At 56.7% G+C, this 27545-nt stretch overlaps 1 protein-coding gene across 3 annotated transcripts in view; it reads left to right on the top strand.

The window, feature by feature from the left end:
• The first annotated feature begins 1702 nt into the window (after positions 1-1702).
• LPCAT1 (lysophosphatidylcholine acyltransferase 1) overlaps positions 1703-27545 on the top strand; it is a 46460-nt gene continuing 20617 nt past the window's right edge. The window contains exons 1-3 of one of the 3 annotated variants that reach the window (XM_072752674.1): positions 1703-1952; positions 20166-20308; positions 26164-26378. In XM_072752674.1, the coding sequence (XP_072608775.1) occupies positions 1806-1952; positions 20166-20308; positions 26164-26378 (505 nt within the window). In that variant the 5' untranslated portion in view covers positions 1703-1805. Of the gene's footprint in view, positions 1953-6412; positions 6737-20165; positions 20309-22216; positions 26379-27545 lie in introns of those variants that run through there. The other 2 variants (XM_072752676.1, XM_072752675.1) reach the window with 2 other exon arrangements.

Here is a 27545-nt window from a genome sequence, read left to right as displayed (position 1 = left end):
GTCCTGCTCTCCTGGCTGCTCTCTGCCTTTGTCGGTCTTTTGGGTTCTCCACAGCAGTGCTTGTTGAGAAGGAGTGGGGAACCCCTCCCCTTGCAGCCCATACTTCTTTGCTCTCACCCTGAATAGCTCTTCACACTGTCCCACTGTCCTAGCTGGGTTCTTCAGAGCAATTGGCAACTGAATGTTCAGAGATCAGCAGTGTATTGATGGCCACGCAGGCAATGGAGGCAGCCCCCACCTCTGTCTACCAGCAAATAAGATCCACGGTAGTCCCCAAGGTCTATCTTGTCATCATGCACAGCTGAGTGTAGGCACTGGGCTAGTTGCCTTCTAGATTTCATAACCCAGGTTCAGAGGAGACGTCCTCGCCCCAGGCCACCATGAGGCTTAGAAAGGGCTTTGGGACCAAACCCTGCTCTTTCCCTTTCTGTATCGATGAGGCTGTGTAAGATGATGTGGACCACTGCTGAAACACCGGCCTCCCCTCTGGTTCCCCAGCCCTTCCCTTCCCATCAAACCACAGAAGGGCCCTCAGCAAGGTGACACTTCACATCAGCCAGGTTATCAGAGGGTCGACCACCTCCTGACCAGCTGCCCAAGCAGGGACAAAGCAGGGGAGCCTCACAGGGCACGGATGTCCTCAGGACCCCAGGACCAGGCAGTCCCACAGCACCGTCAGGCCTTCCCCTAACCCCAGAGCAATGCACAAAGAGTTTGGGCTACTTCCTCATGATTTCAGGCAACCGCGGGTGAGCCAAGGGCCTGCTGGATCGTGTCCAAGCCGTCCTTCCTCACCCATGCCCACTGCCTACTGGTGGCCCCACTTCCTGCCTGTCAGGGCCACAAAATCTAGCTGTTCTCACTACATACAGCTGGTGGCAAATGTTTGAAATTCATAAATTTTGATAAGGGTACTATTTCACTTTTGTCCAAGTTAATACTGCGCCACACCTTAGCCATCCTCCAATGTCTCCCCTTGATGCAGGGGAGTAAGTCCATGAGCCAGGGTAACGAGCCCCGGGGATCCTCCGACTCCCCCCGGCGAGAACACCGGGTCCCAGGCGCAGCTGGCTCGGTGCACCCCCGCCCGCCTGCCCAGCACCTGGGCGGCCCCGGGAATCGCATCGCAGCGGGCCCGGCCCGGAGGACGCCGGCTCTCGGGGCTCCCGGTGGAGCTCGCAGCCAGCAGCGCCCAGGGAGCACCTCCTTCCCCCCCGGCCGCCCTGCCCGCCGCTCGCTCGAGGCGCGGTCCCCGCCGGAACAGGCACGGAGGAAACGCGGCCTTTCGGGGGAGCCCCCGCTCGTGCGGCCTGGCGCCTCGTGTCCCTCGGGATCCGGGCCCCTGAGCCGCTGGAGGGGGCGACCTGGCCGGAGGGTCCCCGCGCTCCCGCCGCTGCGGGCCGGCGCCCCCGGGGGCCGAGGTCAGGCGCGGGGCGGGGCGGGGCGCGGGGCGCGGGGGGCGGGGCGCGGGGGCGGGGGCGGGGGCGGGTGAGCCGCGCGGGGCGCGGGGGCGGGGCTCCGCCGACGCCCCGCCCCGAGAGCCCCGCCCCGAGAGCCCCGCCCCCGGCCGCCCAGGCCTCGCCCCGCGGCGCCCCCCGCCCGGCCGCCCCGCCCCGCCCCTCGCGTCACGCCGCCGGCCCGCGCCTGCGCGCCCGCCCGCCCCCCGCCCCCCGCCCCCCGCCCGGCCGCCGCGCATCCTCCGCCCGCGCCCCGCGCCCCGCGCCGGCTCCTCGCCCCGCGCCCCGCGCCCCGCTCCCCGCGCCCCGCTCCGCACCGCTCTGCGCTCCCTGCGGCGGGCGGCGGCCATGAGGCTGCGGGCGCGCGGTCCCCGGGCCTTCCCCGCCTCCAGCGCCGCGGCCAGCGTGGGGGCCGGCGACGCGCGGCGACGGGCGCCCCCGGGGCGGAACCCCTTCGTGCACGAGCTGCGCCTCAGCGCCCTGCGGAAGGCCCAGGTGGGTGCCCGCCCGAGCCCGGGCCGCCGGGGAGGGATGCGCGTCCGGGGAGGGACCTCGCGGGCCCGGCCGCCCCGCCGCCCCGCGACCCCGCCGCCCCAGCCCCGCCGCCCCAGCCCTGCCGCTGGCTGCTCTCGCCCCGTCCCCGTCCCCGTCCCGGTCCCCGTCCCGGTCCCGCCCCCTGTTCCCGCCCCGATCCCCGGATCTCCGCACCCGCTTCCCCGTTCCCGCCGCGAGGTGCCGGCGCGGCCCCCCTGGATGTGGCCGGGACACTTGAGCTTCCTGCGTGGGACCTCGTTGGGCGCTTGAGGCAGGGCCGGCGGCGGGTGCGAGCCCTGCGAGGTCCTCGGGAGGGGGCGGCAGGATTTCCGCCTCTTTGCAAGTTGTGTTCTGGGGAGCGTGCAGGGGAGGCTCCCTCGGGGTCAGGGTGTAACGGAATCGATTTTACGCATCCCTGGTTCCAGCGAGAGGCGACGGTGTGCAGTTGGCTTCCGTCACGTTCTATCTGTGGAGTCCCCTGGTCCTGGTCCGGCTGAGGGATGGACGACTGCGGGAAGCAGCGGGGCCCCACGCTCGTCCTTTCCCTTTACACAGCTTCTAGTGCTTCCAGGGGGGGACCCATTGCCTGGCCTAGTAGGATCCATTCCCTGAGCTGGTGGGACCCGTTCCCTGAGCTGGTGGGATCCATTCCCTGAGCTGGTGGGATCCATTCCCTGGCCTGGTGGGATCCATTCCCTGAGCTGGTGGGATCCATTCCCTGGCCTGGTGGGATCCATTCCCTGGCCTAGTGGGATCCATTCCCTGAGCTGGTGGGACCCGTTCCCTGAGCTGGTGGGATCCATTCCCTGGCCTGGTGGGATCCATTCCCTGAGCTGGGGGGACCCGTTCCCTGAGCTGGTGGGATCCATTCCCTGGCCTGGTGGGATCCATTCCCTGGCCTGGTGGGATCCATTCCCTGAGCTGGTGGGATCCATTCCCTGGCCTGGTGGGATCCATTCCCTGGCCTGGTGGGATCCATTCCCTGAGCTGGTGGGACCCGTTCCCTGGCCTAGTAGGATCCATTCCCTGAGCTGGTGGGACCCATTCCCTGAGCTGGTGGGATCCATTCCCTGGCCTGGTGGGATCCATTCCCTGAGCTGGTGGGACCCGTTCCGTGAGATGGTGGGACCCATTCCCTGGCCTGGTGGGATCCATTCCCTGAGCTGGTGGGACCCGTTCCCTGAGCTGGTGGGAGCCATTCCCTGGCCTGGTGGGATCCATTCCCTGAGCTGGTGGGACCCGTTCCCTGAGCTGGTGGGATCCATTCCCTGAGCTGGTGGGATCCATTCCCTGGCCTAGTGGGATCCATTCCCTGAGCTGGTGGGACCTGTTCCGTGAGCTGGTGGGACCCGTTCCCTGAGCTGGTGGGACCCGTTCCCTGAGCTGGTGGGATCCATTCCCTGGCCTAGTAGGATCCATTCCCTGAGCTGGTGGGATCCATTCCCTGGCCTGGTGGGATCCATTCCCTGGCCTAGTGGGATCCATTCCCTGAGCTGGTGGGATCCATTCCCTGGCCTGGTGGGATCCATTCCCTGGCCTGGTGGGATCCATTCCCTGAGCTGGTGGGACCCGTTCCCTGGCCTAGTAGGATCCATTCCCTGAGCTGGTGGGACCCATTCCCTGAGCTGGTGGGATCCATTCCCTGGCCTGGTGGGATCCATTCCCTGAGCTGGTGGGACCCGTTCCGTGAGATGGTGGGACCCATTCCCTGGCCTGGTGGGATCCATTCCCTGAGCTGGTGGGACCCGTTCCCTGAGCTGGTGGGAGCCATTCCCTGGCCTGGTGGGATCCATTCCCTGAGCTGGTGGGACCCGTTCCCTGAGCTGGTGGGATCCATTCCCTGAGCTGGTGGGATCCATTCCCTGGCCTAGTGGGATCCATTCCCTGAGCTGGTGGGACCTGTTCTGTGAGCTGGTGGGACCCGTTCCCTGAGCTGGTGGGATCCATTCCCTGGCCTAGTAGGATCCATTCCCTGAGCTGGTGGGATCCATTCCCTGGCCTGGTGGGATCCATTCCCTGAGCTGGTGGGATCCATTCCCTGGCCTGGTGGGACCCACTCCCTGGCCTGGTGGGATCCGTTCCCTGGCCTGGTGGGACCCATTCCCTGATCTGATGGGACCCGTTCCCTGAGCTGATGGGACCCATTCCCTGAGCTGGTGGGATCCATTCCCTGAGCCGGTGGGACCCATTCCGTGGCCTGGTGGGATCCATTCCCTGGCATTCGAGTAAATCCCCAGCAGTGCTGGGGATATTCCTGCTCTCTGGTTGTACATTGTGTTTGCATTTCTGTATGATTGCTCACAACACAGCCTTTCTATAACTCCAGAACTGTAATAAAAGCAGGTACAATTTTAGGACTTTAACAGTTGTCCAGTTGGTGGAGAACATATTTCCAAGTGCGACAAAACATTTTGGGGTGACACTGAGATTTTTCTTTAATGCATAAAGTTATCTTTCTGAAATAATATTACAGTGAAAAGTTCTTGAAGTCTGATGTTGTTGTCCTGAGTTTTGTGCTTTTTCTTGAAACATCTTGTAGGTTGGCTTGGTTGTCATTGTGGGAAAGGGCGGGCACCAGACTGAGGATGGGGGGAGAGAGGGGAAGAGTGTTGTCCCCATCCCTGTCTGGAGACAGACACCATCATGTGCCCACCTGTGTGGTTGGCCGGCACCTCCCCCTGCTGTGTTCCTACCAGGTGCTGTATCCAGCTGTGAGGGGCTGGGAGCACTGCCTCTGGGCTCCTGAATGGGCCCACACCGGCCCCCACTCCGTCACTCCTGTGGTCTACTCACTGCTCTGAACCCTCTGAGGCTGACCCTGTGGCCAAGCCCAGACTCTTCCAGGCGGCTTCCAAGGCCCCACCCCACCTCCAGGCTTGTCACCCTTGGCACTGGCTGCTGCAGTGCTGTCTTCCTGCCTCTGCCTTCTTGCTCTTGGCCTCTCTACCCCTCACTCAGGTCTTGGGTGAATTATCACCTCCAGGAGGAAGCCTCCTCCTCCCTGGAGGGCCACCTCTGCATCCCTGTCACATTTGCAGTTCCCCTACTGCATTACTGTGGATGGATGGAGGCCAGATCTGTCCTGCCCCAAACTGTGTGCTCATTGTCCGAGTGGGGTCCACTGTAGAGACTTAGCTAGTTGTTGAGTGAATAAACGTGCAAAAGGGGCCGATGTCCGAGCAGAGCCAGAAATCCCCAGCACCTTCTCGGGCAGGAGACACAGGGTTATAGATTAGGGGTTTGGAGCAGTTCCTGTGGGCTGTTCTTCGGCGGGAGGCGGAGATTCTGGTTTTAGATGTTTGAGGGCAGCTTCTGGAAGACATTCAGAAAAAGAACAGGTGGGTGGAATGTTTTAGCCTCCCAGAAGGGGAAGAATACTTTGTGTACACCTTGTTGCCTCTTTCAGAGGCCTGTCAGATACTCATCAGACTAATTGTGATGTATTTATATGCTCCTAACGGACCTGTGGTTTCTGCTCAGAAACCTGCAGTGTGTGGTCCGGGATATGTAGCTTGTAAACGCTAAGTTCCAAGTTCCGCTCTGCAGGAAAGTTTGGCTTTTCACAAGCAGTCCTCTGTGAAGCTCTTTACTATACTCCGTTAAGGTTTCCACTGAGGGAGCTCGCCTTCTTCCCCAGATCCACAAACAAACGGGTCCAGCGATGACTGAGACTCCCAAGGGCTGTGCAGAAGCTCACCTGAATTCCGAGTTGGGATACGCCAGTGAGGGTGCCTACGTTCACCTGTTAGCTTCTGCTGCTGGGGAGGAGCTGCCTTGTATCCACAGATTAATGACCGTTCCATCTGTCATTTAACTGCAGATTTAGCAAGGAGCTTAAGCATCTCTTTGGCCAGAAGATAACTTGTGAAGATCTGAAAAACGGAAGAGTATAACATTGGGTAGTCATGTGGTAGTTTGCTGTTCTTGGAGTCATAAAGTGGTTCCTGTCACCGGGGCTTTTTGGGTATTTCGGTTGGAATCCCGGGTATGAATACATCCCACCTCCAGCTCAGATAGTTCCCCATTCCTGAACTCCCAGTGACTAGTGCCAGAGAGAATTTCCTTCCTGGAAAGTAGTCTAGCTTCCTGCACACGTTGGAAGTGAGTCCTCCGTGGGAGACACTGCTAAGTGCTCCCCTTTCCTGGTTAAGCCCACAGAGAGGATTACTGTGAAGGTTGAATGCAGGGACAGGCTCCAGCCCAGCAGACCTGCAAAGTGGCCTCTGTGTGGTGTAATCACCCAGAAGTGAATGATCTTTTTCTCTGAGTTTCTGTCCAAATGTGTGAGTTTTGATTGAAAAAAAAAAAACAGTGAGGGCGCCCCCAGTTTCAGCCTGGATGCTGAGTCAGGTGTGGCCCTTCTAGAACTGGGACTCCCACACCTGCATGCTTCCACCCACCCACCCCTCCCCGCTGTCCCCACTCCTCTGACCTGCCAGCTCCTGGGCTCCCACCCCAACCCTCCTGCTGCTCCTCGGATAGGGTACTTCATGCATGATGATCAAGCTTGGCACGCTGCCAAGGGGTGGGAGGGAGGGGTACATGGGGAGATGACTGGAAGGGTCTGGTGGCAGTAGAAACCGGGGGTGGGGGATGTGGGGAGGATTTCCAGGAGATCATGTGTCCCACGGAAAGACAGGGCTGGCTGCAGCAGGGCCACCTTTCAACAAGACAACCTGGGAGCCTGCCGGTACCACTTCTGTTGGTGCGCCTGTAGCCCAGTGGGTTCAAGGTCATGTCATGAGGTGAGGAGACTTAGGTCCAGGGACTCTGCAGCCCCCAGGTCCCTGGGCAGGCTCAGGGCAGGTGAACTCAGGTCCCTGGGTGGGCTCAGGGCAGGTGAGCCCAGGCGCCCAGGCAGGCTTGGGGCAGGTGAGACTTCAGGGGACTAGCTTTTTCCTCTAACACACCAAGAACATCCTGTGTTCAGGTACACACATAAAACTTACATGTGGCTGATGTCAAGGAGTAGGGAAGGGGGGTCAGGGTTGGAAAGACTTGACTTTACATACTCTGTGCTCTTACGTCCTGGAATATAGATTTTTAATGGGTACATCTCTACACAGGTCTAGTGTATGTGTGTCTCTACACACATTCTTGTGTTTTATTTCTTTTGATTTTCCTTGGTATGGAGCAAAGCAGTGCCAGTTTTATTTTACAAAATCAGGATTTTGTCCCTGGAAGTGGCCACTCCAGCCCTGTTGCAGGAGCCGGGCATTTGCCCTGCTCTTGTCCCCACAGGCATCCATGCACCGCGGGCACGGCACACATGTTGGAGAAAGTCCACGGAGGCACCCTGGGCTCTTTCTGCTCCTATGGATCTGATCAAGGCTCCCACACATCATGATTCACAGAGCCTCATGCCCGCCCGACCAGAGACCCGTGCCTTGCTGACCACTTTGCTGTCACCTTCCTGCCCTGGGGCCTTCACCCAGCCCAGGAGGACAAAATGCCAGGTCTCATGGGTTTGCCATGATGTGTCAGGGTGACCCTGACCCTTCTTGGGTTCTTGTTTCTCACATTTCTAGTGTTTGATAAACCTGGAGGAAGGTTGTGAATATTTTGAAGATGAGCCAGAGTAGAGCGTGTGTCTACGTGTGATTGCAGTGTTGTCCTTCTCAAGCCCGGTCTCCATGCTGCAGCCCTGTGTGTCACGTTTTGCAGTATTATAACTAATTGGCTCATTCCTGGTGTTTGCCCCACGCTCCAGCCTCACAAGCTTAGGCGTTTTCAAGCTTGTTAAATGCCGTCCCTAAACATGCACACGGCAACGCTCCCAGAGGCTCTCAGGCCAGGCGCTACGCCGCCAGCCTCTTGGATTTGCTGACGCTCCCCAAAGCTGCCACAGAGGGTCCTGGGTGGAACCCCTGGCATCCTCCATGCTTATGTCAGGGATGTGCTGCAGATGCCTGTACTTTACTCTCAGTCATATTTTGATTGATTTTTCTCTGAAAAAAAAACTACTTGTGATGTGAAATCTTTTTTAAAAACATCTTTCACTATTGCAAACCCTGAGGAAGGGGACGCAGAGATGGCTCACACGGGGTTCCTGAGGTCTGGAGGTCTGGGTTCCTGAGGTCCTGCTGCTTCATGCAGAGCACACCCAGGAGCGACCTTGGTGTTGACGACAGCCAGGAGGCCGTGGCTGAGGGTCTGGTTTGGGTCAGGCCCTGAATGGTGCTGCGTACAGGGCCAACAGCTGAACAGAACGCCTCCCTGGAGTGGTAGGTCTTTTCTACCAGTAGGAAGGATGCTCCAGGGAGCCCCCTGCACCTGGGGGGATGGAGCCAGGATGCTCTGGGGAGCCCCCTGCACCTGGGGAAGAATATACTTTTGGATCCTCCTGCAGCTGGAGGGGACTCTCATCTGGGTGCTAGAGACAGGAAATGGTTAGGGGGCTCCCTATAGTTGGGGGGCAGGACCTGGATGTTCCCTGGAGCTTCCCACAGGTGGGGGTCTGGAGCCAGAGTTTTAGTGAAGCCAGCAGTTGGTGGGGTTGGGCCAGGATGCTCCAGAGGTGCTCCATCTGAGAGCAGAGTGGAGTAGGAGGTGTGCAGGTGGGAGTGTCTGCAGCTGGAGAGCCCCCCCTCCCCCACCCCGCTGGACCCCACAGGCGCTTTGCTGTATTTGCTCAACAAATGGAAACAGCTGGAAATGCTAAGGCACTTGAATTTCAAGATTCTTCTACTCTGCAGCCAAAGGCCCTAGAGTTAAGGGATTTTCTAGGGCCACAAGGCAGGGGGGTGGGGGAGGGCCCATGCTTCTCAGGTCTGTCTGAGGAGGGGAGGAAGTTCTTGTTGGAGTTCTCCAATCCCCTGCCAAAGAGGTCAATGAAAGTAAACTGCTGCCCGCTGACCCTGCGCCCACTTTCTGTGCTAGAACACAGTCCAACCTGAGACGATTAAAATGTGAAGCAATGTGCCATTTGGAGGAGGGAACAAGCCCTGAGCCCCAGGGGCAGGGACCTGCTCTGTCCTGGGCCGTGGCCAGGGGCTCCTAGCAGCCCAGGAGCAAACAGAGGAGCTCACAGCCCTCTGGCACTCCCCTGAGCACAGCGACTCCGGGCATCCCTCCAGGTGTGGGTCCCTCCAGGTCCAGGCCCCTCCACGTCCAGGTGTGGGTCCCTCCACGTGCGGAGCTGGCACCCCTGGCCTTCTGAGCCTGGTGCTGCTACTGGGCATGATTTGCTCAGTGGACCAGGATGGGGCAGCCTCTGCGTGGTCTATGACCTTTCCCTGCTCTCACTTCTTCCATTTCTTACCCCCTGAGTTGGGGATGTTCTCAAGAAAAAGTCAGTGCCTCCTGTCCCAGCCCCTCAGCTGGGTGCTTATGCTGTGAGCCCTGTACCTGCCCCCCCACACCGCCCCCAGAGCTGCCCTCTGGCCTTGCTCAGCACCCAAGCTTCTCTTCCTGTTTGTGGGGCCCTCCAGCTCCTGGGTCTCTGCACGTGGGAGGTCTGTGCCTGGAAAGCTCCCTTTCTGGGCAGCTGCAATTCCTGGATCTCCTGGCTCACAGGTGAGATGCCTGGAGGAACGGGTCTGGGGTTGCTGAGTTCCTGCAGCCTGTGAATGAGGGTTTGGAGGCAGCTCCTGCTTTGGATCTAAGCCTCGTCCCTGGAGTGGAACATCCAGGCCAGAACTCACTCTGCAGTGTTTCTGCCTATCCGCCCGTTCTCAGCACCTGCCCTGCTGGGCTCTAAGCTCTCAGGGTGAGTGGGCAGCCACGGAAGGGCCTCTGGCCTGCGGTTTGCTTTACTGTGGATTCCACTTCTGGAGGCTGCAGGAGTGGCCGCCTGGAATCACAGAGACCACGGGACAGAGCTCTAGTCTCCCGCCAGAGGGTCCTGAAAACCCTGAGGAAATGCGATTTTGTGTGAAACTGAGTGGGCAGGAGGGGTGAGGAGAGCCCTGAGGTGGGCTGGTGTGTGCTGGCCGCCAGCTGAGAAGGGCATCAGCTGTGGGCGCCCTCAACGCCTCCTCCAGCACCCCATAGGCATGTCCTTATCTTCGCTGAAATCTCAGCAGGTATCAGGGATCTTTCTCAGCTCCCTGGAGGAAGGATCCCCCCCCTTCCCCCCCGGCCTCAGGCAGGCCGGCTCCTATCCCACAGCCCTGCCCGCTGGGGCTCTGAGCCAGACAGTGCTGCAGGTCCCCATGGGTCCATGGTGTCCTGTCCCCACATCTGGAGCAGTGCCGGCTTTGGCTGGTGATAGGCACTTGGCACACGTTCACTGACCTAGTAAACTTGTTTTCTATCCTGCGGGTTTTGTTCAGCTGCTTACAGACAGCCCTGCGTGAGCCCAGAACTGTTTCCCATGATGCAGAAGCCTGAGACCCTAACGTGGCAGGTTGGGGAAGCACAGGCCAGCTGCTGGGGGACCTGCGTTCTTGTCCTAGGAGCACAGGGCTCTGGGGCAGCCCTGGAAGCCGAGGTGCTCGGGTGGAGCAAGGTGTTCAGTGGACAGAGCATCGTGTCCCCCACCCTGCCCCGGCCAGCCATGTGCTAGGGCTGAGCTCCTACAGCGGAGCCAGGATGGCTGAAGGGTTGCAGTGGTGACAGGGATGGATGCAGCAGGCATTCGGGAAGCCTCCTCTCTGCCCCCAGGCCTGTCCACTCCCTCATGCACTTGTCTGAGCAGCAGGGACTCGGTGCTCACTAGGCCCGGTGCTTCTCTGAGCCTTTTCTATGCCTGGCCCACAGCACCTGCCAGCAGCCTCACACCCCTGCCCCTTCCCTGCCTTGGGGCCCAGCCTCTGGTGGTCAGTATGCTACCGGCAGTCCTGCCTGGAGACCCAGAGTCTATATGGCAGGTGTTGCACTTCCCTGGCCCCCACGTGGAGGCTCCTTCACTTGTCTGATGATGCCTGTAAGCGTTGACGGAGGGCCCTGCCCAGCCCCAGGTCCCCAGGGCCAAGATCTCTGCTAGATTCACCTGGGGTCCTGAGCTGCCCTCCATACTGACCCCTGTGTGTGCTTGTGACCATGTGCCTGTGGGGCCCATGAAAGCCTAGGGGCTGGAAGACAGGCCTGGACTTGGGCCCGAGCCAGTGGACGCTCCGATGCTGCCAGCTAGCAGGCGGGAAGGGCTGTCACTGGGGATCCTTGGATGTAGGGTGCTGGCATCGGGCCGCCTCTGACCAGGCAGTTCTGACCCCAGATGGAGCTGTGTAGGTGTTGGTGGCTGCCCAACCAGACCATGCCACCAGGCGTGTAACAAACACTAAGTGCGGATGTCTGGAGCAACTGCTGTTGGACTGCACGGCAGATTCATAAATTCAGAGCGAGTTACTGAGAGACGTTCTCCTTCTGCACAAGAGCCCGGGCCAGGTGAGCCGAGGTAGGGTCTGAGAGCTCCTTAGCAGAGGGGCCCAGGGTGCTGGGGAAGGTGGGCCGCTTGTGGGCTGAAAGAAAAAATAGCTGTTTTAGCAACACTGTATTTAATTTTAGATTTGAGGAGAGAGCCAAGAAGAAATAGCCAGTATGTTGCAGTGAGCCTGGTCCTAGCAGGACAGGGTCCTCAGTCCCACAGGGCACAGGGGCACATGCGACTTCAGAGCGGGGAACGCGGGGAATGCTGGCAACCCAGGAGCAGGATGCCCCTCGATGTTCACCTGTGAGTGAGAGAAAGACAAGGGAGCCCGGTGTGGATCCTTTGGCACAGGATCAATTAGAAGGACAGATCACACAGAGGAAGGCTGGTACCAGTGAAGGTGGGGCTGCCCCGGGGACATGACCGTGCTTATCCCCTCCCCGCGCCACCTGCACCAGAGCTCTAGCCTCGCTCTGCTCCATCTTGTTGTGGAGCGGCCGCGAGTGACCACCAGTAAAGCAGACCACCACAGTTCAGAACACGGCTCTCCTATGTCCCACGTCCCAGGCAGCGTGTGGTTTGGGTCTCTATGTGCTCCACGTTTAGCACAGGTTGGGGGGAGCAGTGGGGACGTGTTCACGGGTTGGTTGGTGGGGTTTGCACCTGAGAAGTGTTGGGTCCAGTGCAGGTGCTCCCGGGGCCCTTCCCAGGCTCCGAGTCCAGGGTCTGTGCTGGCCGACAGCACTCCTGGGACAGCTGCTGTTCATTTTCTAAGTTCTCTAGAAAGGAAACAAGTACATGTACCTATTTTGTCGCCGTGTCAGGAAGTGGCCCCAGTAGCTTGAATCTGCACCATGTGGCTGCATCTCGCTCGAGCCAGGCTGAGGGTCAGGGGCCTTCACTTCCCAGCTTCAGGATATTTCTACCTGTTCTAAATCAGGATTCTCCAAAAGAATTTGCTTTAGGTTTTTAAAATAAGTTGCAAGAGAAGAGAGGATTCCCCAGGTCAGGTTTTCGTCCATTTACCCCTCGTTGCCCTGGCCATCTTTCTGCAGGACCTGTGCGTCCCATCTCTCCTCTCCTCATGGGGGGATCCAGGGAGGACCAGACCAGGCTTCTAGGGTACTGTTGGAGGAAATCACCCAGCCCTGGAAACAAGGTGCCCTCCATCCACCCCTGAGCTGCAGTGTAGGCTGGTCTCAGGAGACGAGGCCCTACAGCCCCATCTGCATCTTGCTCGGCTGGGCCTGCCATGGGGCTCCCACAGGGTCTGCATGGGCTGATTGGGACACGTGGATTCCCTTGTCATGTCTCCCCCAGAACAACAGCCCTGGAGGACTGCGATCCTGGGGCGTCCCTTCAGCTGCTTTGGGTGTCAGGCTGGGAGCACCGCCGGGTCTGGCACTTGTGCTCCTCGGCCCTGGGAGCCCGTCCTGGTGGCAGCGGGCAGACCTGCAGGCCAGCGTGCAGACACTTGTCCTCACACTTGGTGCCTGTGCTCCCTCCACAGCCCCCCGTTAATCAGGGTCCACTCGCCCCCAGCCCCAAGTGACTGTCAACCTTGCATGCACGCAGTCAGGCCAGCCATCCTTGAAAATTGTTCCTTTACAACATAGAAATCTGACGGGAAGATAAGAGTTTTGTCTTGTTTTGTGTCTTCTCTCTCTGAGTGATGGTCACCTTGGGATCTATCTCCATGCCCCGAGGCCCTGAAGGCTCCTCCCTCTGGCTGGCTGCTGGCACCTGTCACACAGGCGACCTTTGGCTCACTGTTCCCTGGTGTCACCCCTGGGTGACATCCAGCTTGGCTGCTACCAGCAACGCCCACGCAAGCAGCTCCCCGGGGAGCTGGACCTGGGCCTGCCAGCTGGCCAGGCACACACGGGCCGAAATTGAGGTGTCACCACAGTGCGTAGCGTATAGCACTGTTGTCACACAGCTTTGTGGGGCCAGCCCCGAGCTGCAGTGCCTCCCCAGAGTCTTGGGAGACCTGGCCTCTGCCAGAACCGGGGGGATCCTGGGCTTGGCTTTCTGCCTCCTTGTGGCAATGGGGCCAAGCACTGGCCACAGACACACAGGGCTGGTGCCTCTGGCTGTCCACTGTCTCCTCCCCGAGCGCCAGGAGTGGTTTGCAGACTGAGGGTCGACTGGGTGCTCCACATATGTGAGCATGATGTGTCTCTGTTCCTGTGAGCGTGGTTTTCAGAGGCTGGCCTGGGCTTTGTGCACCTGCATCCACGGCAGAAGGTGCTCCCTATGCGCTCCTGTTTTCTCTAGTTGCACGGGGAGTGCATTTCTCTTCAATGTGTCTGTCAGTGTTTCCATAGCCTTTGGAATCATGATAATTATTCTTTTCCACAATTAAAGCGCACTGGCATTGGAACCCAGCCTCGGGAGCGTTGTCCCTGCAGCCTGCCCGCCACTGTGCCCCATGCAGTGATGACGGCACCCACTGCGCAGCCCAGTGCTCACTGTGCGCTGTCACTCGGCCCCTGTGTCCTTCAGGCCATGGACACCTTTTCTTTCAGAGCTATCACACTGACCCCCTCAAGCTTCCTGTGTGCATCTCCTGCCTGCAGGTGCTGTGTCAGCAGCTCATATGGCTGCCTGGGGTCCCTTGCACATCACCTCTCCAGTGTGCATCCTGGCATGCAGGGCATCTCAGTGCATGGCCAGCCCATCTACTCCCAGCGAGGCCACATTCCACCACAGTGACCAGCCAGGCTCGGGAACAGCATGAGTGCAGGTGCACTTAGGTCCTTTGTCTCTTAAATGGCATGTCGGCAGTTGTGTGTTGTTGTGAAACAAGGTCCTGGACCAGCTTGTGTGACGATGATGTCAGTGGCCTTGGTGGAGAGGAGCAGCTGCCAGGTGAGTGTAGGCTGGGGCACTGTGACCAGAGGTGCCTTCTGTGGAGTGTTGCAGATGGTGCATTAGGGCCCATGTGCACACCTGCGAGTCGGTGAATGTTTCCCACAAGAACTGGAATTGTCTTTCACACATCTTGTCATGGCAGAGCAGAGACACACCGTGTATCTGACGGGCTTACTGATACCACAGGCGGCAGCTTTAGCCACAGGCATTTATTTCTCCCGGACCCCGAGGCTGAACATTGGAGACCCAGGCGCCTCCCTCTACCCAGTCCTCCCACTTCGGTGTGGGGACACCTGAGCCCTCACACATGCGCACCCCCCCCCCTCGTCTGCAACCTAATCTCTTCTTAAGAAGACACCTGCTGTGGGGAATTAGGGTCCACTCTACAGACTTACTTTACCTTAATCACCTTTTAAAGGGCCTGCTTTCAAATACAGCCACATTCTGAAGTCCTGGGGGACACACAGGTTGGCCCCTAATACCAAAGCAGAGAAGCTGTAATGACTGTGCCTGCCCCCCACCGCCGCAGCAGTCACCAGCTTTGGCGAGGCCACCCTGGTCTCATAGACACCCACGCCCCTCCCACCCCCGGTCATATGGAAGTGAAGCCCAAGCTTCACCATTTCACACTGAAACGCTCCAGAGGGTGTCTGCATCCCAAGGTGGAGGACTGTGGGCGGCCACGGAGCATGCTTGCCCCACACCCGCTGGAGCCTCTACACGGGCTCTTAGCCATATGCATCTGCATCGATCCCAGCGAGCCACACACCCTCACATGCTCCGCTGCAGGGCCCCTTCCAGCTCTTGATTATTTACTTTTCCTTACAATGTATTTGGGGTGTTTGTCCTGGAGAGGCTTCTGGTCTGCATTTTGCTAATTGCTCCCCCACCCTCCACTGTCTTCCATGTTTTCTGGAAAGTGGTCCTTGACCCAGAACTCAAGAGCTTCCATTTATTGTGTTGTCGTGCAGCACCTCCATACAGGGCCCAGCATGTGTGTGTGTTCCCAAGTGCACAGGCCCCTCATCATGTGGGTGTGCGTGAGTGGTGAGGTTCTGGGGGCCTGTGGGAATGCTCCTATGTCCACCCCTTGGCTGCCCCAAGGACAGTCTCATAGGACAGCATGATGCCTGATTTCCCCATTGGCCAGTGTCACACTCAGGAGCCTACATCCCTCCAAAGGTGACCAGTGAGGTAGGTGCGTGCAGATGTGTGCATGTGCCTGAGATGGTGGACACATGGTTGGGATGATGGACACGTGGTATGTCTGGGACGATGGACTCATTGTTGGGATGATGGATGCATGGTTGGGATGATGGACACGTGGTGTGCCTGGGATGATGGACTCATCATTGGGATGATGAGGACATGGGACACATGGTTAAGTTGACAGATGCATTGTCGGGATGAAAGACGCATGGTTGGGATGGTAGACACATTGTGTGCCCAGGATGATGGACGCATGGTCGGGATGATGGATGCGTGGTTTGCCTGAGATGATGGACACATGGTCAGGATAATGGACACGTGGTTGGGATGCTGGATGTGTGGTCGGGATGGTGGACGCATGGTGGGAGCTCATGTGAAGTTCCCACCTGTGCATTCATTGTTCTTGTTGGCACTCAGATTGCTGTCCGCCGTGGGGGCTCCTGAGCCCAGGGGCCTCTGCCGCCTTTTCCTGGGCTTAGCTGTATCACAACTGTCCCAGGCTCTCTTCCCCATTTTCTGCCCGCCGCCTGGTATTGGTTTTGCTCAAGAGCCCTGGTTCCTTCAGGCAGGAAACAATGTTTAGAGACACTGGGCGGTTGTGACGTTCCCGCTGCACTTGGGTGGTTCACCACTCGGCCTGCTGCACCAGAGACCCTAGATGGCATGTGCCAGGTTAGGAGGTCTGCTCCACAACTCAGGAACCGTGAGGTTGTGTGTCCACATCTGTTCACGGTAACCCCTTCCTGAGGGACAGTGTGTCATAGCCAACTTCAAGGAGCATGAAACCTCACTCAGCTGGGTGATACAGGTTCTCCTGGAAGCAGGTTATAAACCTTCGGCTCACAGGAGGGGCAGCCACACAGTTTATGTGACCTGGTGCTTTTGAGGGAGATGGGGTTCCTGACAGGGACCATCAAGCCGCAGCCATCGGAGCTTCCCAGAGGGACAAAAGACAGCATGTCCAGCCTTGCCGCCGGTTACCATGCCTTCCGAGCTCCCAGCCACAGCGGCCTGGAGACAGCACAACACTCCCTTTCATCTGCTTTGTTTTCCAGTCCAGCCAAGACTTTGTACAAACATCTCTTCGGTGATCGTGGTCTTTCCCGTGGTCCCAGCACACATGAGAACGCCCATGCAGCTGACCCAGCTGCCCTGGTTGTTGTCCTGTGGCTGGAAGCACTGAGTCTGCTCGGACAGGCTGAGGCACTTGGGCCGGTTTGCACAGAACGTGGTGGAAGTGTGGATGCTGGGAGGCCAGAGGCCCGGCAGGGGTGGACACAGGCAACAGAGCCTGTGAAGACAAGTGGGCCAGAAGGTGAGGAGAACAGGAGGGTCTGAGTGGAGAGCAGCCTAGAGCCCAGGACAAGGGGCCAGAACCCAAGAAGGTTCTGGAAGGAGCTGCAAGAAGCCTTCCAAGTTCTGTCCTCCTAGGGACAGTTTCTCTCCGCTCCAGGGTGGGGCCGAGCCTGGTGGAAAGCACGAAGGCCCCCTGGCTGGGCAAGGTGACGGCAAAGTCCTGGGGTCCCAGGGAGCAGCCCTGAAACACATGGGGTCTTAGCCCTGGCAGCCGGTCCCTCCCATCCTCTGTGGGCTCCTGGGCACGCTTGCCTCCCCCCAGCAGTTCACGTGTCCAGTCCCAGTCCGTGGGCGCGTGCCTGCATGCCAGGCCGAGTCACTGCAGCTCTGTGGCTCCCTCTCAGGCCACGTGCACGTTGTCTCCACCCGCCTGCTCATCACATCCTGGGAGGCTTGTCCATTTACAGAGGGTGGAAGGCTGTGTTGGTCGCTCACAGGTCCTTTTCCCACTTACTGTGAGGCTCAGAAACCAGAGTGTGCTCTCCCAGGAGTAGAGATGAGCAGGTGTGTGAATGCATCGCCTGCTGTGTCCCAGGTGGAGTAGCCAAGCGAACCCCGCAGCTGCTGGCCAGCCACAGGAACCCATGCTGCTAAGTAAGCAGTGTAAAGAGCGGCACTCACTCAGGGCACTGGGCAGGGCCGGGTCACTCTGTGTAGCCCATCAGCACTTCTGGCGCTGCCCCCCCTCTGGGACCCCTTGAGCCCCGTCACCATCTGTGGTTCTCCGATACGTGGGGTCGGGCTGGACATCATGTGCTCCCCTGGAACCCTGGAGATATGTTCTGTGTCATAGGAACTGCCTGGGAGTGAAGTCGGCTGCAAAGCGGGTGTGTGGGGTCACAACACACGGTGAGCAGCCTCGTGGCCACACCTGTTGCACATGATGGGCTTTCTGAGATGCTCTGTTAGCATATTTGCCACCTGTCCATGTTCTCTGAGGGCGTGGGCCCGAGGCCCTACTAGCCGTCCATGGCCATAAGCAGCGAACCATCTGGTGACTTCACTGTGGGGTTAAAATGTCACGTAGACAAAGCTGTGTTCTAGGTGTGAATATTGAGAAAGACAACATACCTGAAGATAACTGTGGGGTTTTGACCTCAGGAAGTTAACGGTAACGGAGTTTTCAGAGAGAGAGAGAGAAGTCTGTAGGAGCTGAAATGAACGTGACTGAGTGGTCACAGTAGGAGTTGTAAACACACCCAGAATGGGCTCAGTAAACAGAGGCATGAGCTAGAAGAACATCTGTCAACAGGCTGAAGACTTGCAGAGGCACAAACCGCATTACGTGCGCAGGGGCGGCTTCATTCATCCTGTAAACACACACATGCTGGGGAAGTAATTGGGAGAGAAACAAATCTGCTGGGGACTTTCAGAGATTTTCTCTGATGAAACCCCTGAAGTGAGTTCAAGCAAAAGTAGAGAATCTAGATAAACAGTAAAAATATATATATATAAATATATATATACATTAAAAATTTAAAAAAATTAAAAATATACATATATGTGTGTGTGTGTGTATATATATGTATATTTCAAACAATGATGAGATGTTTATCTTAGTTGCAATTCCCCTAAAGAGCTGCTGGCTGGTGTGTGGACGTGAGCACGGGGCGCGCCCGGAAGCTGTGGGTCAGGACACCCCGGCCCAGCCCCAGACACATGCCAGCCAGCAGACTCAGCCGCTCCGGAGAAAACAAACGCCAGCGAAGGCCACCCAGCATGGGCACTGAGGTTTTCGTGTTGGAAAGGCCATGGGAGCAGTGCATCGCATACGTGGGCTGAGTGAGCACAAACACGTTATCTCCCTCATCTCCCCCCTTGGTGCAGGAAGGATGGCGGTGAGATTTGGCACATCTGTGACTTGGACGCATGCAGCTCTCAGAACCCCAGGGGCGGGAAGGGACGTTGCCGTCAGAGAATATTTGCTACGACCTCTAGTGAGCAGGCCCCTATTAAGAAACACCGTGACCAGCGTCAGCCACCACATGCAGATCTGATGAGGCTGTTCCTGCTCTGCCTGCAGGTTCTGGCCAGGGTGATGCCTGGGATGGGGGCTGGGAGGACAAGGCCGGCACCAGGGCTGCTCTGTATGCCGTCGCCCACAGGACCTGTGGTTATGCAGAGCTGCGAGGGGCCCTGGGCAGCTGCCCGCTGTGGGGAGCGGTTGGGACTTGGGATGAGCTGGAGCACAAGGTGAACGCCGGGTTTACAAGATGTTGGGAAAAAGTGTGGCATGTTCATTCATCATTTTTGTATTGAGTCATGCTGAAATGGTAGTATTTCAGATACACAAACGATCTTACATTAATTTAATCAGCTTTCTATGTTTTAAATGTGGCCGTTAGCTTAAAATTAGGTCCATGACTCTCATCGTGTGCCTCTTGGGCAGTGCTGGTCTTGGTAGAGGAGCAGGAGAAGCTGCAGAGGCTCTGTGGGGCCAGTCAGCACTGCTCAGGTGTGGGTAACAGGGACGCAGCCAGGTGAGCGGCCATGGGGCGCCATGGCCTGGTCAGCCAAGCCACTGGGAGACTCACCATGCACCATCTCCCAGCCTATCTTTTCTGTCTTCTCTGCACCGAAACCTGCATATTTGAAGTATGTATTACTGCAAATAGTTATAAATTGCATCTATTGGTCATAAATCCCTTGTAAGTTTTAAGTTTTGTCGTCTGCCCCCTGCCCCATTTCCTCATTGACTACCTGAGATTGAGTTCATCTGAGAAGCACCATTCCTGAGCATGTGCTCCCAGGTCAGGGCCAGAACGTGGCTTTGTGCATAAGACTCAGCCATCTGTCCCCCATGACACTCCCTGCCATGGCCCCTCTGGTAGACCCACATGTCCATCCTGCCCCCACCCCATGTTTGGAGCCGCCACCCTCACCGTAGGCCCACCCAATCCCCACAGAGGCCCTCCCATGGCCCCTTCCCAACCAGACCCATGGGGGCTGTATACCATCTTCTCTGCTGGGCTTCTGCCCATGACTTCCTGGGGCTGCGGAGTCACCTGGAGTCCCTGGTCATCTCTGGGGTCCAAAGTCCCATCTCGCCAGCTCTGTACCTACTACCTCACTGCATGGCAGCCCTGTGCTCTGTGGAGACTCAGAAGCCAGGAGCAGGGAGCTCGTGCCAGAGGAGCTCGGGTATGGGAAGCAGGCGCTGGGATCAGGGCAAGTTCCACCATCCGTTTGCCATCCCCACACAGGGGACTTGAGGCTGAGTGGGAAGGAAGGGTCCCAGCAGCATGGCCTCAGACCCTCAGTGGGACATCTGGCCACTCACCCCACCATCGTGGGAGGGCAGTGCCCTGGACCTGGGGTGGGCGCGGCATTCCACACAAGGACCCGGGGCTGGCCTTGCATGCAGAGTCCAGAGGACTGGTGCCCTGGAGACTGATCTAATGACAACCTCACCTCTTTCTTCCCAGATTGCCTTCATGACTCTGACGCTCTTCCCCATCCGGCTGCTGCTCGCTGTTACAATGATGCTGCTTGCGTGGCCCTTCACGTTCTTCGCTACGCTGGGATCCTCAGAGAGGGAACCTGAACAGCCCCCGGCCATGTGGCGAAAGTAAGTCCCTGTGTGCAGGTGCTCTGACATGCAGGGTCATGGAGCCCCTTGCTCTTGCTCATGCCCATGGCTTGTCCCATCCATCTTCCCCTTCCTGGGCCCAGAGCACCCCAAGGTGTCCTCCCCTGGCCAGGACACTGGGATGGTTGCTTCCATTCCCTGCACACCTCTGTCCTGGTCCTGCAAGCCATGTGGCCACTGTGGGCATGACCTCAGCACAGAGGCTCCCCACGTGTTTGCACCACCCCAGCCCTGCAAGGCTGCGTGTCAGCCAGCATCTGTTCTGTTTGCTGGTCTACTCTCTGCAGGGTCGAATGTCTCTCCTTGCTTCATAGATCTAGAAATTCCCTTGCATCTACTTGTTGAATATTCATAAAGCATAGCCATCTACAGACAGATGTGTTTTGAATATGTTTTTCTGAAAATTTATTTGAGAAAGAGAGATTGCACACAAGCAGGGGGAGGGGGGAGGAAGGAGGGAGGGGGAGAGAAAGAATCCCAAGCAGACTTCCCTCAGAGCCCAGAGCCGGATATGGGCTCAATCCCAGGATCCGGAGATCATGACCTGAGCCCGAATCCAGAGTCACTCAGGTGCCCCATGTTACGAATATATCTTAACTAGAGACCCAACGTGGACCTCAAAAAGTTAAATCAGAATAGTTTCTTGTTTCTTCCGAAAGCTGTTCTTAAAGTATGTACCATTAGTAAACGAGAATGCTGAGATACCGTGAGGACTTTAAGAAGTACTTGCAGCGTCTCGAAGCTGTCGTTTCTGTTGTAAACCAAGAGTTCTGTGGTTGTCCACACCTTAACACCTGTCCTCAACGACAGGGTCCTTGGACAGTTGATGCAGCAGCAGAAATATCGTCAGGCTAGTGCAGGGGGTCTGCTAAACCCAGGCCAAATCCAGCCACTACCTGTTTTTATAAATAGTTTTACTGGAACTGAGCTACACCCACTCATTTAGGTACCGTCCAGGACGGCTTTCATGGAGGGTGGGGTAGTTTATGGCCAAGGCTGTGTGGCCCACAAAGCCTAAAATTTTTGCTCCTGGCCCTTTATGGGTTTAGCAGACCAGCTCAGTCCTCCTTCCCCTAGGAAGTCCCTGACCTGCAGGAACACAATGCCCACGAGAGACAGGTGGGAATCTCCGGATGTGTGCCTGCCACAGGCATACATGACGGGCATGCAGGGCATGTCCATTCATGGGTTTGCTGAGCCCATGGGAGTGTGATGTGGCCATGCTTGGGGACAGTCCAGGTAACCAGGGACCTCTCACGTGAGGTCTCCATGTGTGCTGTTTACAGTGTTCACGTTCCTAGACCACTGTCAGTGTCAGAGGAACCATAGTCCTCTTCCTCCCAAGACCCGAAGACAGGCCATGATCTGTTCCCATTCTGTCCCCAGCACAGTGCGTGGCCTGGGGGTGCTAGGACATAGGCCCTGAGTGGGGGGGTGAGGGAGTGAGTGTAGGAGGACCTGGGGAAGGCTGCTTGGCATCCTGTCGGCCGTGGTCACCTGCAGGCACTGAGGTCATCACTGGTGTTCCAGTCCTCCTTCTGCCTTTATGAATTTCTTATCTTAACTCTCTTTGAAGAGCATGTTTTACTGTAAGCGTTTTTTTTTAATGTTTTAACCTTAAAATATGAATTTAATATCAAATATATAATCATACAAAATTAAATCTAGAGCAGATAGGAATCAGAATTTCAATTTTGTTAGGTTGAGAATCCATAGCTATAAAAGCAGATTTTACAGTTTTTAACAAGTGGCAAGTGATTTGATTAAAAGTTTGGGGTTTAGCCATAGGGTAGCACTGCCTCCTGGCACTTTTTCTCTTAATTCCTTATTTCTTCTGCTCTCTTCTTGAGCTGGGCTCCCCTCTTCTGTTCACTCACCCAACTGCAGATTCCATCTTTCCAAAGTGCAGGACTCTGGGCTGTTCTGCGTTTCCCCGTGCCAGCTCCATGCAGCTCTGCTTGGCTCGTTGGATGACACATGGGCCACAGCAGCCTGGCCCCAGCAGCACTGCTCCCAGGTGCCTCGTGTGTCTGTAGCGTGTCTGAGAAGTGGCCCTCGGCGGCAAGATGTAGATGTCTGAGGTTTCGTGAGAGCTCTGGGTGTCTGTGTCCATGGAGACTGCACATCACTGTGTGCATATCTGTATGAGTGTGTACGTGTGTATGTTGTGCAATCATGTATATGTGCCTATTAGGGTGTGCAGACATGTGCATGTGTACATGCGTGTATTTGTGTCCAAGCATGTGCTTATGTGTATATGTGTAGATTAATGTGCATATGTGAGTATATGTGCATTGTGTGAGCATGCATATATGTACATGTATGAATATGTGTGAGCGTGTGCACGTGTGTAATGCATGTGTATACATATATATGCACTGTGAGCATGCACATATGTATGTATGTACATGTGGGCAAGGATGTGTGTCTAAATATGTGCATGCATATATGCATGTGTGCAGGCATGTGTATGTGAGCATTGCATGCATATATATGTGCACTGTGTATACAACCACGTATATGCACATATGTCTGTGGGGGCATGTGTCTGTGTCTATGTGAGCATATGCACGTGTGTGCATGTGTATGAGTATGGGCATGTGTGAGCATGTGCATGAGTATGCACGTATTTGTGCATGTATATGCATGCACACGCATGTGCATGTGTGCACGCATGTGTGTGTATGAGCCATACACAGCCCTCAGGGTCTCCACGCAGCAGTATTTTTCAGGAACTCCGTGCACAGCCCTGGGCTGGGTCTGGTGCTCAGGGGGAGACTAAGAACAGTCACCACTCAGCTCCCTACAGGAGAGCACGGTGACAAAGTGCCTGATTGAGGGCTCAAGAGTCAGCTGGCAGGTGCAGAGTTCCACACTGTGCAGAACTATGCGGATTCCAGTAAATGGATGTTTCGTCAGGGAGGATTTTTGCTAAATATACATTAGTGTCCTTGAAACTTCATAAAATAAAAGCCTTGGGTTTTCAATGAAAAGAGGAAGGACAGAATTTCACAGAAGACATTTTACTTAAAGTTACTTTCAAACCACAAAGTTACATAAAAACTGGAGCATCTTCTTGCGAAACCTCCGGGCAGGCTAACAGTGATGGTTGGTCCTCAGGGGCCTACCCTCAGCCAGCTCACCTGGTTAGACAGGGTGTCGTAGTCGGCTCCGACTGCTGTAACCACGTGCAACTGGGGGCTTAAACACAGAAAGTTCCGGAAGCTGGAAGTCAGGAATCAGCGCACCAGCTGATTGGGTTCCTGGCCTGCAGACAGTGCCCTCTGCTGTGCTCCCCAGTGGAGAGCTCTGGTCTCTCTCCTGCCAGGACACCAGTCCCGTCACATCACAGCCCTGCCCTCATGACTTCGTTTAACCTTATTTCGAGTCACAGCCAGACTCTAATGTTGCCTGTTACTAAAAGAAGGATGAGCCCTGAGCATAGCCTTCCGATTCTGCTCTCTCATGGTCTCGCTGCCTACTGGGATTATGCTTCCCAGAGGGTCCCAGAGCCCCGGGTCCCCACAACGAGTGGCTCGTCTGCTGGGTGCAGTGCTTTTCTGCAAATCTTCTGGGCACAGTCTATCTCCTGGGCCTGGTTTTGGGGTTTTTCTTTTTCCTTATTTTTTCCTCCCAGATTTTCTGGCGTGTAGGTTTTTTTCAAAAAGAAAACGGGTGCATTTCACGTCTGAAAGTGCCTTGGTTCTGCCCTTACCGTTGATGGCTAGCAGTTGGGGGCTTGGAGCCATAGGCCTCAGATCTATAGCCCTAGCACTTCAGCCTCGGAGCTCAAGGAGCCTGCATGTGCTTCTCTGACTTGTGGGCTCTTCTCTGTGTCCTCAGGAATTTAAAAATTCTAGAAAGAAATTGTAGGAGTCTTACATTCACTGTGCCCCATGCCCTGGTTCTGAAGATCTAGGTCTTCCTGCCACCCTGAGAAACGAGTCTCCTCCCGCATGTAGTGTGTGCTCGGGACACACCTCTCCTCCTCCTGCGTCCAGGGAACCAGTCTGTGCCGGGAGAGCCGGGAGTTCCGAGGGCGCACACTCACTCTTGCTGCCTTCACAGTGCCCTGCCTTGTCCCAGGGCAGCCTGATGAGTGCAGACTCCCTGCCTGCGGGGACTCTGACACCCGTGCTGTGTGTGTCCTGGGGTCAGAGTCCCTTCTCTGCCAAGTGGCTGCTTCTGCTCACGACCTAGGTTCTTCGGTTCCCACCTGGGCACTGAATGCCAGGACACAGCAAAGGGGGGCATCCCTGCCCTGGCGCCCAGCTCACCGCTCCCGAGAGGCGCTCCATAGGCACCTCAGGCTCATCGCGGGTGGCCTGTCCAAGGGTGAAAGGCCTTAGGGTTCCACAGGGCTGCGATTCACATGCAGGGCTTTGCTAAGAGACTGCATCCACCCCACAGGCTGGCTCTTCCCTGTGGGCAGCCTCGCTGGGGCAGGAATCTGTCCGGGATCTTGAGGGAATCCTTAGCTGTGGTGCATCCACTCCCACCATTTCTGCTTAGAGATGTTTGGCCCTTTGACCTGAGGGGTGGTGGGGGTTTGGTCCCCACTTCCTGGGGCTGGCTCCTGCTCCCACAGCAGCCTCCCCCAAGCCTCGATTTGATCCATCCCCTCACATATGTGCATGCGTCCTAATGATACATGGCACACATGCAGACAAGTGCATTTAAAGCACACAGTTGGACAAGTAAGGACAGGTGCCCATCTTGCCCACTCGGTTCCGTGGTGGCCCGGCCCCCAGCACCTTGGTATGCAGCCACGTGCTGATGTTCATCATCCAGCAAGGGTCTTCTCAGGGTGGCTCCGGGAGGCCCAGTTCTCTCCCAGGGACTGGCTGCCGCTCGGAGCTCTGGGCCTCACCTTCCAGAATTCTCTTGAGGGGTTTCCAACCCCCTTAGGGATCTGTCCAGTGAGGTTTCAGGCTGTTAGGGTTCTGTTATGTAGTCTGATCATCTGCGTATCCAGCAGCCAAGTGAGAGGTGACACCTTCTCCCCGTGGACCACGGTGCATGCAGCCCTTGGCCACTTGCATGCTGAGCCCTCCACTCCCAAGCAGTTTCAGCGATGTAGGTCTTCATCTAGCTGCAGCTGGTCACGGGCAACGCTGGAGGGGATGTGCAAATTTAAACGTCCAAATTCTCATATGTTTAAAAAACAAATAGGAAACCAATTCAGCTGATTATTACTTTCTTTTCCAAATTTATCGTCCATCTAGCTTCATCCAGAAGAGGCTTTTGTTAATAGCGTGACTTCTGATTCTGGGAGCTCGGCAGCCTGAGGGCCATGAGATGGGAGACCGTCTCCATAGGTCTCTGCTCCTGGTCTCAGCCTGACTTCACTTCCAATATTAATTGCATTTAGATATTTTAGTGAGTTGGTGTTTTTTTATTCGTTTAAAATCTACATATTTAGAATGCTACTAAATCACCTTCTAGCACATAAGGTACCTGTGTCTTCAACAGCACCTGTGTCCTTGCTCTACTTACTGCACTCAGGAGTCAGTGTTTGTGCTGCTGCGTCATGGAGCAGAGACCACACTTCTGTTTTCTTGAATAAATTAACAAAAAGGCATCTCGGTCCACGTTTAATATGGGGCTTTGGGGGGCACAGCATGGTTTTTGCCTCCTCTCTTCCAGATGACACAGTCGCGGCTCTTGCAGGGTTTGGAAGGGCCTGGAGTGTGGCCTGGATGACCCCCAGAGGTCAGCACTGAGCTTCCAGCACCCTCTCCCAGCGGTCAGCCTGGTGCCAGTGAGTTGCGCCAGCACAGAGCCCCTGACGCCCCTGCTTGTGCCCAGTTTGACTGCAGCACCTTCTTTTGCAGGGTTGTGGACATCCTGCTCAAGGCCATCATGCGTACCATGTGGTTTGCCGGCGGCTTCCACTGGGTTGTTGTGAAGGGGCAGCAGGCCTCGCCACCAGAGGCAGCCATCCTCACCCTGGCACCACACTCTTCCTACTTCGACGCCATTGCTGTCACCCTGACGATGTCGTCCATCGTGATGAAGGCAGAGAGCAGAGACATCCCAATATGGGGAAGTGAGTGAGCACCTCCCCCGAGAGGGAGTGAGCCCCCCCACCCAGGGAGTGAATGAGCCCCCCACCCAGGGAGTGAATGAGATTTCTCCCCACCCCAGGAGTAAGCAAGGAGCTCCCCGCCACTGTCCCCCTCCTGTGCGTGGACCAGACCTCATCCTGCGGGTCAATGCAGGTCATACCCATGTCCCCCCCTCCACATCCCCCCCAGGCACGGACAAGACCCCATCCTGCAGGTCACACCCACATCCTCCCTTCCACATCCCCCCCCAGGTGTGGACGAGACCCTATCCTGCAGGTCACTGCAGGTCACACCCACATCCCCCCTCCACATCCCCCTCAGGTGTGGATGAGACCCCTATCCTTTGGGTCAGTTCAGGTCACACCCACGTGAAATATACACTTGTCCTGGAGTCTGTTCTGTATCCTTTGTTGTGGTTTCTTCTGGAATGTTAATCGCTGTGGGTTTTATTTTTGGCTCACACACGTGCCCCAGACGTCCTGAGGTGCTGAAGTGCTTCCTTGAGTTTGTCCATCCAGAATGCAGGGCCTGTATTACAACAACATCCTCCAAGTCCAGGGATAGCTCAGTACGCTGCTTACTGGACCCAAAGCCCCAGCGCCCAGGTGTCCTGAGGCCTTGTGACAGATTCCCAGGCTGGCGGCTTCAAAGAGCAGGAATGTGTTCTGACACGGTTCTGGAGCTCCAAGGCCAAGCCAGAGCGTCCGGGGCCGTGGTCCTCTGAGGGTCCTTCAGGGAAGCTCCTTCCTGCCCCTTCCTATTCCTGATGCCAGGTCGTCCTGGGCTCATGGCCTTGTCCCTCCAACCTCTGCCTCCCTCATCTCAGGCCTCCCCCATGTGTCTCTATGGGTTTTTTTTACAAGGACCCTGGTCCTTGGATACTCTAGGGTTGTTTCCAGATCCCTAACTAATTATATGTGCAAAGACTTTTCCCAAAGAGGGTTTTGTCCGCAGGTTCTAGGGGTTACATCTTTTGGGGGCTCTGTACCATTCCTGTGGGAATCTTAGGGAATGGGAATGGGGGGGGGCTGTCCCTTTAGAGAGGAAGGTGCCTTCCTATGCCCGGTCCAGCCTGGAGCTGCCAGGGGGGCCCTGCAGGGCCAGTGCACCCATTCCTTGCTCTTGTCCCCCTGGTGTCTTCTCCAGGG

Source organism: Vulpes vulpes, chromosome 3, assembly GCF_048418805.1.
Source record: "Vulpes vulpes isolate BD-2025 chromosome 3, VulVul3, whole genome shotgun sequence".
Classification (NCBI taxonomy): Eukaryota; Metazoa; Chordata; class Mammalia; order Carnivora; family Canidae; genus Vulpes; species Vulpes vulpes.
Note: the sequence above shows the minus strand (reverse complement) of the source record. Positions and strands in the feature narration are given on the sequence as shown.